Below are 18030 nucleotides of genomic sequence, written 5' to 3'. Positions count from 1 at the left end.
TGAAGAAGCTAGTATACATCAGCTGTGATAAAGAGCATGAGGTAAAGATCCTCGTAGCTCAGTGGCTGACACATTTACTATAGTGCTTCCTCCACATCAGCTATTCCTCTCTCTTAGCTATAAGGAGATTTAAAATGCAATTTAAATCAGTCAGTGCATATAGAGGAATGTGAATTCCATTGTTTCAGGATAATTTATTTTGCTTTATATTAGGGAAAGGGAAAGACATTGTTAAGAAATATAATATCCTGAATTTCAGGATGGTGTGGTGTCATGTTATGTTTCCGTATTAAAGAATCAAACCCATCTCCAAATCCAGAGAGCCCCAAACCATCTACAAATGCATTATTATAGTTTGGTTAATTGGAAAACACCCTAAAAACATACCGAAATTATGTTTGGCCTGGTTTCCATACATATCAAGGAGGAGAGATTCCTGGCAAACCTGGAATCTGTATTTTGAACAAGCGAGTTTGCCAGCTGGCTTTTCACATTCTGTAACAATTTTACGCATTACTTTAGAAAATGTACTGAACTAGACCTGACTGAACCTTACAAAATAAACCATTGTAATAACAAAACAAACTACTTTATTTGGTGGACCTAACAGTTTCAAGTGTAATCAGCAAGCAAATTATAACAAAATTATTGTCTTGATCTTGAAATTCATTAAGAAAGATGTGTGAAACTTGGAAACACTATCAATGCAGCACACTTCTTCCTTTATTTTTCACGCTGTTTATGTTGCAGAAGAGCATTTTACTTTGCTCGCAAGCCTTTCCTTACAGATTGGTGTGCTCTCCTCCCTCGCATTGATGGTAAAAAATTGTTGGTCATCTTTTATACAGGGTCCAACTGGACCTAAACTCCAGTTAAATCAGTGGGACTGGCACCGAATCATTCCTCCCATGTCTGGCAGGGTGCTTTGCAGACGCAGATGTGACAAAGACCTTGCTCGAGAAGCTTCCGCTGCACTAGAGGCATCAGCAACCAGCAACAGGCCCTGCTAAGAAGAAAGTCAAGGAGGGTCAGCAGCCAGAGGGAGTGCAAACGGATTGCCTGAGCCATTTTGTTTTGTATATCCGTTTTACCCTTTTTTTTTTTTGCTACCCTCAGTTCTTTCTAATTTGATACAGTCAGAGGGAGTAAGGATGGAGATCAGCAGTGGCAAAGCAGTCAAAAAAGTGAGCCCTGAGGGAAGATCTCAACAAGAAGGTGGATTAGGATCTCCTGACCACACGGTGAGGTCGGGTGAGGTGGCAAAGAAGGATCAGCAGCTGGCACGCCACCGTACAGGCCCAGAAAGGTAAGGGAACTTATTTTTCCTTTCTCTAAATGCTATTTTTGTGCCAACATAATGCTGCAAGCATGGGTGTGTGATTTTTTTTCACCAAGCGTCCAGTACTCTCCTGGCCTTGAGCTGCACTAGCGCCAAGTGCCCCAGACTGACAGGCTGGTTGGGCTCACAGGCCTCCCCGTCATCCTTCTCCAGATACGCAGTCTGGCGATATAGCGCCGTTATCCTGCCACAGGTCGGGGAAAAGGCTTTGAATATGGGTAATACGGCGGCCGCACCCGGCCAACACGGCCCTCGAGGGCAGCGCCGTAAGGGGAAGCGGCGGCCGCCGCACCCGGCCAACATGGCCCCCGCGGGCAGCGCCGTGAGGGTACCGGCCGCGGCGCTCCCCGCCCCCGCTGGCACGCCGCTGCGCAGGCGCCCGGCGGGCCGAGGCGGGCCGGAGCGGGCCGGGCCCGCGGCTTTGCCAGGGGAACGGCGGTGTTGACGGCAGCGGCTCGGCAGCCCGCGCTCCGCCATGCCCGTGCGCTTCAGGGTGAGGCGGCGCGGGGTTGCCCGGGCAGCGGCCGTGGCGGCGGGAGCCGGGTGGAGTGTGTGGGGCTGGGATGGGGGGGCGTGTGTAGGGGCGGCCCGGGCCTGGGGGACGGGAGTCCCCTGCAGCCGGCAGAAGGAAGGGGTGCAGCCGTTTCGAGAGTGCCACCGGCGAAGCGGGAGAGACCCTCGCGCTGAGGAGCGCTGGCTTGTAAAGACAGAAAAGCCTTCAGTCGTGTGGGTGACAGGATTCAGGCTGTATTTGTTCCTGAAATATTATTAACTTAGAGCTATAAATAAGCTTCTGCATACTTTTTGGTGCATGAAATTACTCGATGCTGTTTCCTGCTGTTCGGAGAGCCATCAAGTAGTTTTTGCTCTTCTGTGGGGGTGGGTTTGGAAGATGCAGAGCAACCTGCCAGCTTAGCTGAAGCCTGCTGCGGCCTCCTTGGTGCTTTTCCCGTTGGAGATCTGTCACCAACAGAAGCAGGGAAGCAGGTGATGCACCGCTTGCTTGACAAGACACCTCTTTGTTTGCCGCAGGGACTGAGTGAATATAAGAGAAACTTCAGATGGAAAACCCCAGAGTTTTGTAGCCCATCCCAACAGCAGAAATCCTTGTGGGCAGGACTTCGGTCGGATCAGTTTGGTAAGCGCCCCTGAAAGCTGCCCCCTTGATTGCAGGCCCCGGCGCTGTCCGAGCTGGCTCTGGAGGTCTAGAGAGGTTTGCTGTCGTGGAGTGCGCAGCCACAGTGAACTGGTAGTTTGTGCATTTTATACAGTTAAAAGTATATTCTTGGTCATAATTTAAAATACGTTTTTGAATGCCGTATTCTTTCTGGCTGCACTGAAACTTTCTTCTAATGTTCATGCTGTTTATATAAAATATGAAAAATACATGGGTTCTGACATGTAGCATAAACTGAGTCCCAAACATAAAGCACAGATGCAGTGTTAAAACATGCAGGGTGTGTAGAAGGAGACATTGGGTTACCTGTGGTGCCTGGAAACAGTCAGTAAAATTCAGTATTTAAGAGGAGACTAATGTAAGGCAGAGTTTGATACAAAGTAAAATTTTTATGAAGACCTACAGGGGCAGCTAACTAGGGTAAAAAAAAAAGAAAAGCTGGCCATTACATAGAAAAGCCTGTGATGCTGTAGTGTAGGAGTTAGGTGTTGTAGACATTATCATGGCAGGAAAATGTGGGGTTGGAAAGTGGAAGAGGAAGGAAATAGCATCTGGATTGAAAGGCCCACAGAAAGTTGAGGAAAAGGAGTAAGTTGCAGAATGATGACAAATGCAGTGCTTTGAAAAGGAGCAGTAAGAAATAGGAATTATTCTAGTGGCACAAGACAGATTAACAAAATTGTGCAATTCAGTGCAACCACACTGTGCAGTCTAGAGTCCAATATATTCATTCCTACAATATGATAAATGTTCTAAATTATGGCCTAGTAATTAAGAACCAACTACTGGGAGTATGGATGTTTTCAGCTGAGATACTAGACATTTTAATAAGTAATTTAATATTGCCAAAGATTGTGCTTTATCTATATTACTGCTTTATTCCATTACTGCAAAAATATATATTTCTTTAACCTTGCTTTCCCTAGCACATGGGTCTTTGTATGGGCACCTGTACTGAAGAGAATAACTTCCACGAATTCTGAAACATTCAAACACATGAACTTCTTTTTGGAATTATAAGCTATGCTTCTTTTCCCGTTGAACTAAACTGCAAATTTTACAAGACTTGCAATAAAGTAATGAGTTAGCAATCCTCCTCACATTGTAGTGGTGTTTTTGTGTCTGCTTGGTGTAGTTTTCCTCACCTTTGCATTCATTTTCACTCCCATCTCTTTTCTGGCCATGCAACCCTGTGCATCTTCAAATGTCAGTTCTTGACACCTCATAGGACTTGCAGATTGATTTTGATAACTAACTTGAACCTATGGTTCTTCCTGTTGAAACACTTAGTTGGCAGTTTTAAGAATGACTTGGAACATCACCATGAAAAGTTAACAGCTACAGGTGCTCCGAGTTCCTTCCTGCTACTTTTCCAGTGTTTTACGACTGGAATTATTTTCTATCACCTGTATGTGTATTTAGACATCCAGACATTCTGTATACTTTTCACTGTAGGTTTTCCTCTCTTTTTATGTTGCTTTTTCATGAGATAGGAGTTTCTCTCTCTCCTAGAAAGAATTTCTTTCAGCCAGTTAGGGGCCTTCATTTATTTGTCATTCACAGTTGAGCACTTTGCAGTTGGATTATGATTTCCCACTTTAAATGTGTTAAGTCATTCAATCCTCTTCTTAAAATGACAGGGTAATTTTATTTTCATCTGCACATGTAATGGCCGGCGATTCTTTAAAACAACTTGATACCTGGTTTTGTTACATAGCGTTTTTTAGAATTTTGGAAATGTTCTTGTGTTTGTACTGTAAAGTCACCAGATAGCTGAGATGGTTTTAAATCACAGTTGTATTAGATGGATAGGGATCTGTCACTGTCCTGTCACAGTAGGTGAGAACCTGTTCAGCAAGGTATATTATGCACGTGCAATGAGAAGTGTTTGTGGGATTTTTTTATCATTGCAGGTTGGATATTCTGTATCTGTGTTAACCACATTCTTTTCACTGCTGTGTGAATTTTGTTGTTGTTGAGCTCAATCAACTTGCAAAAGATTGTCCTGTGGTCATATTTGCTTTATAGGGCTTTATACAACATGGTCTCATCTCTCTTTAGTGGAAAGGCATTCGCAGATGGGACAGAAGACACAATTTCACAACTGTGCCTGTAATTCATGGGCTCAAAGATATTGAAACAGGTTTTCCTAATAATCAGCTGTATGATAAACTTTCAGTTCGCTCTTGTAATAGAGTGATCTTATGTCTTCAACAGAATGTTTTTGTTAAACTCAGTATGTCTTTTTCAGGAATCACAAGAGAACCAAACTTCATTTCCAAGAGAAGGGTACCTTACCATAATCCACAGATTTCGAAGTCCTTTGAGTGGACAGCAGATTGTGATTTGAACGACCCAGTTGAAACTGAGGCTCTTAGGACTGCAGAGTTACACACAGACCACAACAACAATGATGTGAATCAGGAAAAAGTTGAAACGCCAGAAGGACCCAGACTCCCCCTAGAAGTTCAGTCACATTTGGTAGATTCTAGACGTGAAACAGATCTTGCCCTTGCAGAAAACAACATGAAGCAAACACCCTCTGCAGCTCCGCCAAATCAAAATGGAGCATTTGCATCTCCAAAAAAGGAATTTGAAAAAATGGGTAATGGGGTAAGGGAAGATATATGTATATTTTAATTGACCAGTATAAATGTTACTAATCTGAAATTTACAGTAATACACATACACCAGCCTCTGTTGTCTAATTCTCTCCTTAGTTCTGTATTTTGATGTTCTTCTACTTTGTAGTTTCTCTGCTGGGAGAACCAATCTCTTTTGAGACCAGATTTTGATTCCACTTAGGTCAATAGGAATTTTGCCTTCATATGCCATCCCAATTTATTCCAGTTAATCAAGGATTTAACCAATAATATATAGACATTTTGGGGTTGTTGGCTGTAATGAGAAAATGTACTTTGCATTAATTTAATTCATACAACCAAAACCCAAACCATTGGTTTTAAAATATGCATTGAAAGATACTTGCAAACTGTTGTAGGAAAGGAAACAAGTGGTGTTAATTTTTTTTCTTTTTTATATTGTCAGCTTCACAGAGTCCTTCAGAGGAAAGCAGGCATGAATATTTCACATTTAAATACTTTCCCCAGAAATTCTGAGTATCAAAGCCAATTTGTTTGGAAAAGTCCTCATGAAAAGTCACCAATACTTGCAGCTGAGCAGGTAACTTTAAAGAATCCAAAAAGTAAATGAATACTTCCTTTCACCTATCAGCAAAGTTGCTTAATTTCTAAGATTTCATTTCTTCCTCTTTGGTGGGGTGGGGGTCCAAACTTGAATTCTGTTACATGTTTTGTTTTTTTTTCTTCCGATGTACAAAAGTGCAGTATAGTTAGATTTGTTTCCCTGTGATTCTTTATTGTAGTCAGGTCTAATTACTTGTTCTTTTTCTCCCTGGTTGTATTCCATCCTTTCTAACAGGACCATTTTCTTCTGTTTGCATTAATTTACCTTATGAGCTCTAAGATCCTACTCAGTGTTACTCTTCATTTTTACCATTTTTATGTTACCTAATATATAGCTATCAACAGATGAATGTTTGAGTGTTCTGTATTGTGATAACAAGTCTTGCCACTGAAATTGTTTGGGTTTCATTATTTATTCTCATGGTCTTTTATGGGTTACCACGGTTTCTTATTCTCAGTCTCCATCTCTGTGCACATATACTTCTAGACCCTAAAGTGCATCTTTGTGGGTTTTTTTTTTCATGAGAACTGCTTATATTTAAAAGTGCAATCTTCTGATTTTAAGACACTCTTGTGGCATTTTGATAATCGTCAGAGGTTTTGGACTTGTAGGACTGGAAATGCTGCTATTTCTAATCAGATCACAAAGAGGAACTCTGTGAGGCTGCTTTGTGTTTTCAATTCTTTGTTGCTGGGATCAGGACTTAGGAGACTCAGTCCATCATTTTGTCATTTTACAGTATAAAATAGGCACTTCTGCTTTTATTTTGTCTTCTGTTTCTGCACTAGGGGCATATACTTCAATGGGTTTATTACAGATGGTGCTGTCTCTGTACCCACAGGTAGCAGATTTGTTCAGTACCGGCTTTCAGAGGCAATAAGTTTTGGTAACTAGGATCAATCACTATAAAAACTGTTCTTGTCTTTTTCTTGTTGGAATGCCAAGCAGGTGGACTTACTTTGAGATATCTGTTTCCCATAAGTCCCGTATCCAAGGAAAACTCACTGAAATGCATGACAATAGTATGGAAGCCAAAGGATCATTTGAGGAAGAGGCAGGTCCAAGAATGTCACCTTATGGAAAATTTCGTAGAGAATTCCATTTGATTCTATTACAAATCAGTTTGATAATTTCATTATTGATGCTTGTGAACATTGTGCTATTTCAGAAGAAAGACTGTGGAATCTAAAATAGCAAATTTTTTTTTGCACAGCTTATACAGAATAAGAAGCCGTAGAATAAGTCTGTAGGCACTATAAATCCTTATATAAATAGAACCTAGAGAATATCTAAATATATATAAATATTTGCAGGTTCTAAAATTAAGGTTAGAGTTTCATGGTAAAAATTTGATGTATTAACAAACTGATTTTCTTTTGCTTGCTATTGATATGATGGAGAATATACCTGAATACTGAAGAATGGCAATACCTTTCACTTGAAGAGATTCTGTGGAAATACCAAAGTTATCCAACACAGGTTATAAGTCAGACCTAAACTCTCATAGCAAAGATGGGGAAAATGTATGCTTGTGACATATGGCATGGTCTTTTAATTCAGCACCCCATGAGGAGATGATACCTGATCACCTATTAGGCAAATTCTCTACTGTGGTTTATAATACAGTATTGATTGGAAAATAGTGGATAGCTCAAATTGCCAAGACCTAAGCATCCAGTTCTAAAACACAGAACAGTTGTCTGTTACTTATGAACTGGACGTGTATTGAGAACTCATAGGGCAGTTTTATGGCATATGTTTTAAAATATGATCCTACATACAACTCTGAAGGTGAACTGTCTTCCTCAATAAAGAAAACCTCTGTTAGTGAGCTTCAGTAAGAACAGCGTTTGACCACAGGTTTAACTGTGTCTGACTCCATCACTTAGCTGTATTTTTATCAGGTCAAGTTTCTCTTCAATTTCTGCTAGAAGTTACTTAATCTGCACATGCTGTATTTGTACACATCTCTCTGTTCATATCTGAGTGTATTTGCATGAATTGGTTAACTGATTTTGAAAATCTAGCCTTAAGCTAAGCAAATCACACTGTTTTGTTTTGTTTTGTTTTCTTTCTCCAAAGGTTGTTTGCAACACAAGTAAATCCATATCTACGTTTAAATCTCCTGCAATTACTTCTGAAACTGCACATGAGACAAATTTCAAAGGGTCTCCTCCTGTTAAAGGTCCACAAGACACAGGTGGTTCAGAAGAGAAAGAGTTTCTGGTTTGTGAAAAAGTATTTCCCTAAAAGAAAGGCATTAATATACTTCTATAATTTTGATTGTTCTTTTCTATAATGTGGGGGTGGGTTTATTTTGAAGTTTTTTAGTCACATTTTAGAGCTGTTACTGATGTCACTGGACTTGGTTAGTAGTGGTTTTGCTACAAAAGACTGAAAATAACACTGTACAGTTTTGTTTCCTCTTAGGGGGTCTGCAGTGGATTCTGTAGTTTCTATAGTGCGTTTATTCAATTTACAATGACATTTTAAGTGTGTTTTTTCCTGTTGCTTTAATTTATGAGTTTTCAAATGGGTTCTTTTTTTTTTTAAATTGAAACTTTGTTTTTAGTTATTAGGATAGTTTCTGAAATATACATCTCTGATTTATACTGTCATTAGTATCAGTGTATGTACTGTTGGTATGTAGAAGGGCTGGATGAGAGGGCTGGAACTTTTTGGATCTCATACATCAGACAGCTAACCTATTTTGCAAGATGGACATATGAATGTCTGGTTTTGTAGCGAGCTGCCCAGTGTAGTGTTGTCTAAATTCCTGCAGGTTAGGTAACCATCCTTCAGGTAGAAGGACCACATATGAGTCTCTTCAGTATCCATCTCTGTTATTTGATAAAACAGAGTGCTTTAAATCTCATCTGGGAGTGAGGAATTTTATGTCCCCTTTTGCCTCTTTTAGCAGATTTAAAGAAAGCTTGAAAGGCATGAGGCTTTCAGAAAGCATTTCTTTGCTTTTAATATTGGAAATTCAGGATACGTTTTCCCAAGAGAGCTAATAAAGTGAAAGAAGAGAAGGCATGGGAAGGGAATCTCAGTCAAAGTGTCAAAAACACTTTTTATTTGTACTGGTATCTCTGATGAATATCTTAAAAAAGTTTTGGGGGATTTTGGTGGGCTTCTTTTGCTTTCCTTTTTTTCCCCTTGAATTTGAACAGTATCTGAAGATCTCTAGCAGAATCAGAAATCATGCATGAGATATCTGAGAGGATAAAATAAGCAGGAAAAAAAAAATCTTTGATGTGAAAACTGAACAAGTCAATCTGACCCTTTATAAATCAGAATGGCAGCAGATTAAAAATTTGCCTTTTGGTTTATTATAGATTGGTTTATATTGCTTGACTGTAAAGCTAAGAGTTTTTTTCTTTTTGTATTTATTACAAACTACAGAAATATCCATGTTAAGTCTTACACAACTCTGGTTAGAATGCACAGGTACCGTATTGTTTTATTTCTGTGTTTCATGTTAAATTCTTTTTGTAAAGGGTACAAAATGGATCATCTACCTAACTGAATGCTGCACTCAAAATCTTAGTTTTGGCATTTTGCTAGTTTATTTTTGTATTAACAAAGGAATGTAATATTCTTGTTTGTATTAAATATGCAAACCAGTTAACGCTAAAATAAAATTAACTTTTTGCAAAAGCTTAATGTCAAAAGGGATATGAGGGTTTTCAGATTGTTAGCTAATGTGGTATTTTTAAAATTATCTTTGCCCTAGAGTAAGAGGGAAGAACCATTTCAAAAGCCAGCAGAAGATGCAGCAAAACAAGGGAAATCAGAACAGAAACATCCTAAACAAAAAAATAAGCAACATATCAATCCAAAGCCCCTCTCTTTACATACAAGTCGTGGGTATGTATAAAATAGGAAAACCTAGCCTAGTGAATAGGTGTACAGCAGCCTAGTATTTTGAATGATGGACGATGAACCTTTAACCATGCCATGCTGCAGTTGCAGGGGCAAATGCCCCCGTGCAGTGCTGGGATTGAGCTTCCTCTGGGTACATCTAAACCTGGTGTTAATTTCTGTTCCCTTCTCTGGGCAGCAGAAGTGGAGCCTTTGTAACCACACGCATTCAGTTGAACCTTCTGATGCAATATTATTCATAAATTTAGCATGAATGAAATTAAATTGGTGCAGTGCTGGTACTAAACTTTCAGTGAGTGCTTTGGAAGTTGTAGTCACCTTTCAAACTGCTGTCCTGTGTTTGCTCCATGCCTTAAACCTGTGATGATTGTACTCGATGTCTGCTTTTTCTAGTCTGTACCACGTTCTGTCCCAGAGTAACAAAAGTAAACACATAAGGTAAAGGGAAGTAAAGAAATCTGTCCCATTTAGGGTAATCTGACAAGCATGGAAATAAAATTAAATTGTATGTTACTGAGCGTTATCAAAGTATCTTTTTCTTTTGCCACATACCTACATTGCAGGAAATGAACTCATGTTTCCATTTTCTACATATTTGAGATATGCCAAGAGAAGTAAAAGCCCAGAAGGGATGTGGGTTTAAAAATACATAAATGAATCCATCTCTGCTATCTTTGTGCTTAATGTATATCCCAGTGGCTGCTTTCTCTCACATGACTTTCTGCCAGTGTTAAGGCGTTAGATTAAACATGGGAGAGGAAACTTACCTAGGTCTGAATGCTGTTGGATATTGGGAGATAATTACAAAATGATCGCCCAAAATTCTATGAAATAAAGTTGCTTTATGAAAAAGTGAGTGCATATAGTGTAGTTAAAACCTTTAACTCCTTGGTTTTCATAGCTTTTTGACATAGTAGATTGTAGTCAATTTTCCAGTGAGTAGTGTGTAAAATTCTTGATGGTTTGCTATGACTTTTTTCATTTAAGGAGAAATTTCTGCCTCCTATGCCTTCAGTGTGGTAGCACAAGACAAAAGTTTCCAAACAGTCACTGGGCAAATAGCTGCCAAAATGTGCAAGTTCTCAATGTGCAGACAGGACTGTCACTTTGTATGCAAGCTTCATTTCATGGCCTGCTTTTGCAGCAGAATGACTGGGATCAAGGCACAGCGGTGATGTGGTTTTTTTTGAGCAAATCCATTAGTTTTGCAACCAAAACTGAAGGAATTCTGTCGGTTTCAAAGAAAGGGACATATGGAAAGAAATTTTGAATCTAAGGGTTTTTCGTTGCCTTGGTATTTTTCTTTTTACAGAGTGCATTTTATTCTCTGACTTCGGGCTTTCATGATTTATTTCTGAAGAAGGACTGAAAAAGAGGGCTTTTTCATTCAGTGCTGGATATATTAAAATAAAGTTAGTGATATTCTGAAGCAAGATTAAAACCAGAAACCTCTTCAGATTTAAGCTGAGAAATCCACAGTTCAGTGCTTATGGATTGCTATAGGTTAGATGATGTTAATTTTTCTATGTATGTATGTGTGTGGCAGAAGGGCAAATGAATCCATCTTTTCAAGTACTGAGGCCTTTTGAAGATCAAAGGCAGTAGGACACAGTTAGATGAATTATACTGACCATTGTTCTGGTAGTCAGATGTTGCTAGCCACAACAGTTCACGCCACCCATATACAGAGTGCCTTTAGAGTTCATAGGAGGTAATGTCTCGGACACATTAGTGCCAAATGAGGCATTTTTACTTAACTGTACCTTCATCAGTGATTAAACCAAGATGTTCTACTTTGGACTGAAGTAATTGAGGCTTATGTGTCTATTATGTTTTGCTGATTTGGCTATCAGGGCAAAAGCTTCTGGCAGAAGGGTTGTGAGGAAAAACCAACAGGAGTAACTACTTGAAGAGCCACCAACTGTGAATGAGCTTTTCGCAGCTTTCCTAGTTGTGGTGTTATGGATGAGCTGTATTTTAAAGCATGTGTTTTTCACATCTCATCCTTGGCATTTAAGTATAAATACACTTATGGTTGTTGGTATGATGTTAAAAGTGCTCTTAAAGAGTCTTCTGGATGTTGAGCTTTATTCTTTCTGTCTTTTTTGCCTGTTCTTGATTTCTTAGGAAGATGAACACTGAATATAGGTCAAAATTTTTGTCTCCAGCCCAGTATTTCTACAAAGATGGAGCTTGGTCTCGTATTAGGAGTAAAGTTCACAATCAGGTGAGTATTCTTAAAAAAACTGAAGCCTGAGCATGCTTTGTATTTTGATTTTTATATGCAAAAAACTTTGAATTGTGGTGTTGATAAGGTACAGTTTTGAGATTGTAATGCTAATGACTCAAGCTCCCAAAGGTGAGTATACAAAGAAGATTAAGTTCTGACAAGCCAGTATAATATGTATTAAGAAAAAAGAGACAGTGTGACTTAAATAATGTATTAATGTGACATGCAAAGTGAGGGAGGAGCTTCGTTTCCCTTACAAATCAGAATCATACAGAACAAGCTCTCTTGGAGCAGATAATGGTAGCGTTCATGTTCAGCCCAGTCGTAACAAGCCTAAGTTTTCAAAATGTAGAAATAGATTATAGGAGAGTCCAAGACAATAGAAGGAAAAGGCCAACATATGTATCAGCGAGGTCAGCTTGATAGTCAAGGTCAGTTTATTAGCTTGCCATGCTGAATCCGTTCAAAGCAGTTAGCTGAATTCAGTCATACGCAACACAAAATTAAGAATTTCTCTTGCAAGTTTCAGCCAATCTAAGTATTTTCTTGTAGTTTATTCAGTAACTGTGATCAGTATTATACTGTATAGAGGCTCATTTGACAGAAATATGAAAATGCTGAACAGTTTCAGGACCCTAGGATTTCTAAGCAGGATTATTGGGTATGATTTCCTGAATCAGTCAAGTAAATCAAAATTGTTAGTAGTGTGCTAAGAAAGTGCTAGAGCTAGTTCTGCCACTGTCAGATTGCTGATAGAGGGAACCTTTGTGAGACACTGTGTCCTCCTAAATGTGTGGCAAATACTTGGAAATATGAGTTTCCTCATCAGTTGGGACCAAGCTGATGTGGAAGATAGAACTGGAGCGGATGGCTCTAGGGTTTTGGTCTCTGAGATTTTGAAAATAACATTCTCTGGGAATTGCAGGAGTAGTGTGGTAGCATTCAGTCCTGTGTTTTCTCACTGGACTTAATCTAGCAAGTAGTTTTATTTTTAGGCAAAAAGAAATATATATTGAATATGTACAAAATAGTCAATGAGAAATAGATCTCAAAGTTTAAAGTATATCATAGTATGTGATGATTCATAATCAGGTTTTGTGTATGCATACATGAGATAATCCATTCTGTGAAAACAGCCTCATGAGGATGTTAGAGGACTAAAAACAAGTGATATTTTTATTTGTGATATGTATTGATCTATGCTTTATATTTACTGTAACTAAGGCTATAGAATATTTTGAACTATTGCATGCAGCCTAAGTGGTATACAGGATATTTCTGTAGAATACTATGTAATTTTTCTGGCATGTGAGATTTTAATTTGGAGACAGGGTGTTGCATCAGTAGCATTCACAGAATCACTAAGGTTGGAAAGGACCTTCAAGATCATCAAGTCCAACCATTAATCCAGTGCCACCATGTTCCCTAAACCATGTCCTGAAGCACCACATCCATACGTTTCTTGAACACTTCCAGAGATGGCGACTCCACCATCTCCCTGGGCAGTCTGTTCCAATGCTTGACCACTCTCTCTGTAAAGAAATTTTTCCTAATATCCAGTCTAAACCTCCCCTGGCACAACTTGAGGCCATTTCCTCTCGTCCTATCACTAGTTACTTGGGAGAAGAGACCAACACCCTTGTCGCCACAACCCCCTTTCAGGTAGTTGTAGAGAGCGGTAAGGTCTCCCCTCAGCCTCCTCTTCTCCAGTTCCCTCAGCCGCTCCCCATAAGACTTGTACTCCAGCCCCCTCACCAGCTTCTCTGGACACGCTCCAGCACTTCAGCATCCTTCTTGTAGTGAGGGGCCCAAAACTGAACACAGTATTCAAGGTGCAGCCTCACCAGTGCCGAGTACAGGGGCACAATCACTTCCCTACTCCTGCTGGCCACACGATTTCTGATTCAAGCCAGGACGCTGTTGGCCTTCTTGGCCACCTGGGCACACTGCCGGCTCATGTTCAGCTAGCTGTCAACCAGCACCCCCAGATTCCTTTCCGCTGGGCAGCTCTCCAGCCACTCCTCCCCAAGCCTGTAACGTTGCATGGGGTTGTTGTGACCCAAGTGCAGGACCTTGCACTTGGCCTTATTAAACCTCATACAGTTGACCTCTGTCCAGATCCCTCTGCAGAGCCCTCCTACCCTCCAGCAGATCAGCACTCCCACCCAATTTAGTGTCATCTGCAAACTTACTGAGGGAGCACTCAATCCCCTCATCCAGATCATCAATAAAGATATGGAACAAGACCAGCCCCAGAACCGAGCCCTGGGGAACACCGCTTGTGACCGGCCGCCAGCCGGATTTAACGCCATTCACCAGAACTCTCTGGGCTCGGCCATCCAGCCAGCTCCTCACCCAGCAAAGAGTAAACCCGTCCAAGCCACAAGCTGCCAGTTTCTCCAGGAGAATACTATGGGAGACTCTGTCAAAGGCTTTACTAAAGTCCAGGTAGACAACATCCACAGCCTTTCCCTCATCCAGTAGACGGGTCACCTGGTCATAGAAGGAGATCGGGTTGGTCAAGCAGGACCTGCCTTTCATGAACCCATGCTGACTGGGCCTGATCCCTTGGTTGTCCTGCAGATGCCCTGTGAGCACTCTCAAAACGAACTGCTCCATGATCTTCCCTGGTATGGAGGTCAGGCTGACAGTCCTGTAGTTCCCAGGATCCTCCTTCCGGCCTTTCTTGTAGATGGGCATCACATTGGCAAGCCTCCAGTCTTCTGGGACCCTCGGGTGGATCCCATCAGGTCCCATAGACTTGTGGGTGTCCAGGTGGTTTAACATGTCCTTAACTGCTTCCTCCTGGGTTATGGGCAGGTTATTGTGCTCTCCATCCCCATCTTCCAGTTCAGGGGCCTGAATACCCTGTGGATACTTGGACTGGCTGTTAAAGACTGAGGCAAAGAAGGCATTAAGTACCTCAACCTTGTCCTCATCCTTGGAGACAATGTTCCCTGCCATATCCAGTAAGGGATGGAGATTCTCCTTGCCCCTCTTTTTGTTGTTAATATATTTGTAGAAGCTTTTTTTATTATCCTTTACAACTGTGGCCAGACTGAGCTCTAGCTGGGCTTTTGCCTTCCTAATTTTGTCCCTGCTTGACCTAATGAGATCCTTGTACTCTTCGTGAGTTGCCTGCCCCTTCTTCCAGAGGTGATAAACTCCTCTCTTTTCCCTGAGTCCCAGCAAAATTCAGCCAGGCCAGTTGCCTTCCCTGCCAGCTCTTCCTATAGCACATGGGGACTGCTTGCTCCTGTGCCTTTAAGATTTCCTTCTTGAAGACTGTCCAGCCTTCCTGGACCCCTTTGTCCTTCAGGACTGTCTCCCAAGGGTCTCTCAACCAGTGACCTGAACAGGCCAAAGTCTGCCCTCCAGAAGTCCATGGTAGAAGTTTTGCTGACCCCTCTCCTTACTTGCTCACAATTGAGAATTCTATCATATCATGGTCACTAAGCCCAAGACGGCCTCCGACCACCACATCTCTCACCAGGCCTTCTCTGTTTGTAAACAGCAGGTCCAGCAAGGCACCTCCCCTGATGGGCTCACTCACCAGCTGTGTCAGGAAGTTATCCTCCACACACTCCAGAAACCTCCCAGATTGTTTCCTCTCTGCCGTGTTATACTTCCAGCAGATGTCCGGTAGATTGAAGTCCCCCACAAGAACAAGGGCCAGCGAATGCACGGCTTCTGCCAGTTGCTTATAGAATGTCTCATCTGTCTCTTCGTCCTGGTTGGGTGGTCTGTAACAGACTCCCAGCAAGATATCTGCCTCATTGGCCTTCCCCCTCATCCTTACCCATAAGCACTCTACTCGGTCTTCACAATCATTGATTTCTATGCAATCAAAACACTCCCTAACATACAGAGCCACCCCACCACCTCTCCTTCCCTGCCTATCCCTTCGGAAGAGCTTATAGCCATCCCTTGCAGCACTCCAGTCATGAGAAGCACCCCACCATGTTTCTGTGATGGCAACTACATCACAACTGTCCCACTGCACAATGGCTTCCAGCTCCTCCTGTTTGGTGCCCATGCTGCGTGCATTGGTGTAGATGCACCTGAGCTGGGCTATTGATTTCAACTCTGGCACGCCACCCCTAGGCTCAACTCTAGTGAGCCTGGTTTTATCTCCTCCCCCCTTCAAATCTAGTTTAAAGCCCTCTCGATGAGGCCTGCCAGCTCGTAAGCAAGAATCCTTTTCCCCCTTGGAGTCAGTTGCACTCCATCTGCTGCGAGGAGGCCCGGTGCCGTGTAAACCGCCCCGTGGTCAAAAAACCCCAAATTCTGACAACGGCACCAGCCCCTGAGCCATGTGTTGATCAGATGTGCTTTCCTGTTCCTTTCAGCGTTCTTCCCTGTCACTGAAGGGATTGATGAAAACACTACCTGTGCTCCTGCTCCATTGACCAGTCGCCCCAGTGCTCTCAAGTCCTTTTTGACTGCCTTTGGGATTCTGAGTGCAACCTCATCATTGCCAACCTGCATGACCAACAGTGGGTAGTAATCAGTGGGCTCAAAACAGTCAGGAGCAGTGCTGATCTTCAAGAGCAACTGACTGGTAGGCAAGTAAAGGGAAAGGGACGCATTGCCTTGGAGTACATTGTGCTTGCAGCACAGCCAGCTGGCAGGAGTCATTGCGGTACAGTCCAGGGAAAGATTGAGGAGTCTGCAAGTAGAGAAATGTGTTCTGCTCTATCAGGCAGAATCCTTTTTGGGTTGGGTTTGAGAGATGTAGGAAGTAAATATATGCAGCATTTAATTAGAGTGTATGAGAAACCAAGAAATTCCTACACTGTAGATACGTGTTTTGGATGTGTCTGACTTTTCTGTGGAGGTTTTCTTGCTGACAAGGGAATTGCAGAGGAAACTAGGAAGAAGTCACTTGCGAGTAGGCATGAAGAATTCAAAAAAGAATTATTAGGATTTTTAGGGCCTTCTAAATGAAGAAGTTGTGCTGGGTGTCTGGAAGAGCCGAATTCATTTCAAGCTTATAATAACAAATGTTTTATTGATGACAGATGTGCTTAGATTACATACACATTTTTGATTGCGTACACATTTTTATGTATGCATACATACATTCGATCTTGGTATGAGTTCATATGGAAGGGACTTTTATCATTGGAATTACCTGAATTTCTCCTCTCTGTTAGACTTTAAATCATATGCCTGTGAGCATACATTGCGGTTTAACCCTAGTAGGCAGCTGAGCCCCACACAGCCACTCATTCACTCCTCCTCAGTGGGATGGGGGAGAGAATTGGAAAAGTGAGGAAACTTGTGGGTTTAACCCACAAGTTATAAACACTTTAATAGGTAAAGCAAAAGCTGTGTGTGCAATCAAAGCAGAATAAGGAATTAATTTACTACTCCTGCATCAGCAGGCAGGTGTTCAGCCATCTCCGGGAAAGCAGGACTCCATCATGTGTAATGGTTACTTGGGAAGACAAATGCTGTAACTCCAAAATGTCCCCCCCTTCCTCCTTCTTCCCCCAGCTTATATTGCTGAGCACGATATCATATGGTATGGAATATCCCTTTGGTCAGTTGGGGTCAGCTGTCCCAGCTGTGTCCCCTCCCAGCTTCTTGTGCACCCCCAGCCAACTTGCTGGTAGGGTGGTGTGAGAAGCACAAAAGGCCTTGACGCTGTGTAAGCACTGCTCAGCAATAGCTAAAACATCTTTTGTTATCAACTCTATTTTCAGCACAAATCCAAAACATAGCACCATAGGAGCTACTATAAAGAAATTTAATTCTAGTTTAGCCAAAACCAGTACAGCAAACTAGTTTTGCTAGTAGACAATGATAGTTAGCTTGTGTAAATGTGTTATTGTGGGGGATCTTTTCTATATGGAAGTTTTTTTAATTTACTATTGTCCTGTTAATTTTTCCATATGCATCATTAAGAGTTACAATTCTTAAAAAGAAGCTTTTTGTGGCTGTGATGAAAGCAAAGAGCAAGGTTAAAGCGTGGAATTTCCCAGTCTTCAAGACAGGTTGGAAGAAAACCAAGGTTAATTCTTAAAACATCTGTTCATACAAGAGTAAAAATCCCGATTGGTGTGATTCTTGGACAGGCTTTTCTTTTTTTGTGGCATCCATCAATATTTTTGTTATAAGAACTGCAGAATGGGATCCAGCATAGCTAAAATACTAAAATAGTAGGACTGAATAAAATACTTCATTCAC

The 18030-nt window shown here is 41.4% G+C and overlaps 1 protein-coding gene across 1 annotated transcript in view; it reads left to right on the top strand.

Moving 5' to 3' along the window:
• Nucleotides 1-931: 931 nt before the first annotated feature.
• The window catches only part of MDM1 (Mdm1 nuclear protein), a 28424-nt gene continuing 11325 nt past the window's right edge, over nucleotides 932-18030 (top strand). The window contains 8 exon segments of the mRNA XM_082003426.1: nucleotides 932-1299; nucleotides 1302-1306; nucleotides 2372-2477; nucleotides 4768-5129; nucleotides 5565-5699; nucleotides 7806-7949; nucleotides 9460-9593; nucleotides 11736-11835. Of these exon segments, the coding sequence (XP_081859552.1) occupies nucleotides 1152-1299; nucleotides 1302-1306; nucleotides 2372-2477; nucleotides 4768-5129; nucleotides 5565-5699; nucleotides 7806-7949; nucleotides 9460-9593; nucleotides 11736-11835 (1134 nt within the window). The 5' untranslated portion in view covers nucleotides 932-1151.

Source organism: Phaethon aethereus, assembly GCF_964289735.1.
Source record: "Phaethon aethereus genome assembly, chromosome: 1".
Classification (NCBI taxonomy): Eukaryota; Metazoa; Chordata; class Aves; order Phaethontiformes; family Phaethontidae; genus Phaethon; species Phaethon aethereus.
This window is presented reverse-complemented; position numbering and strand designations above follow the sequence as displayed.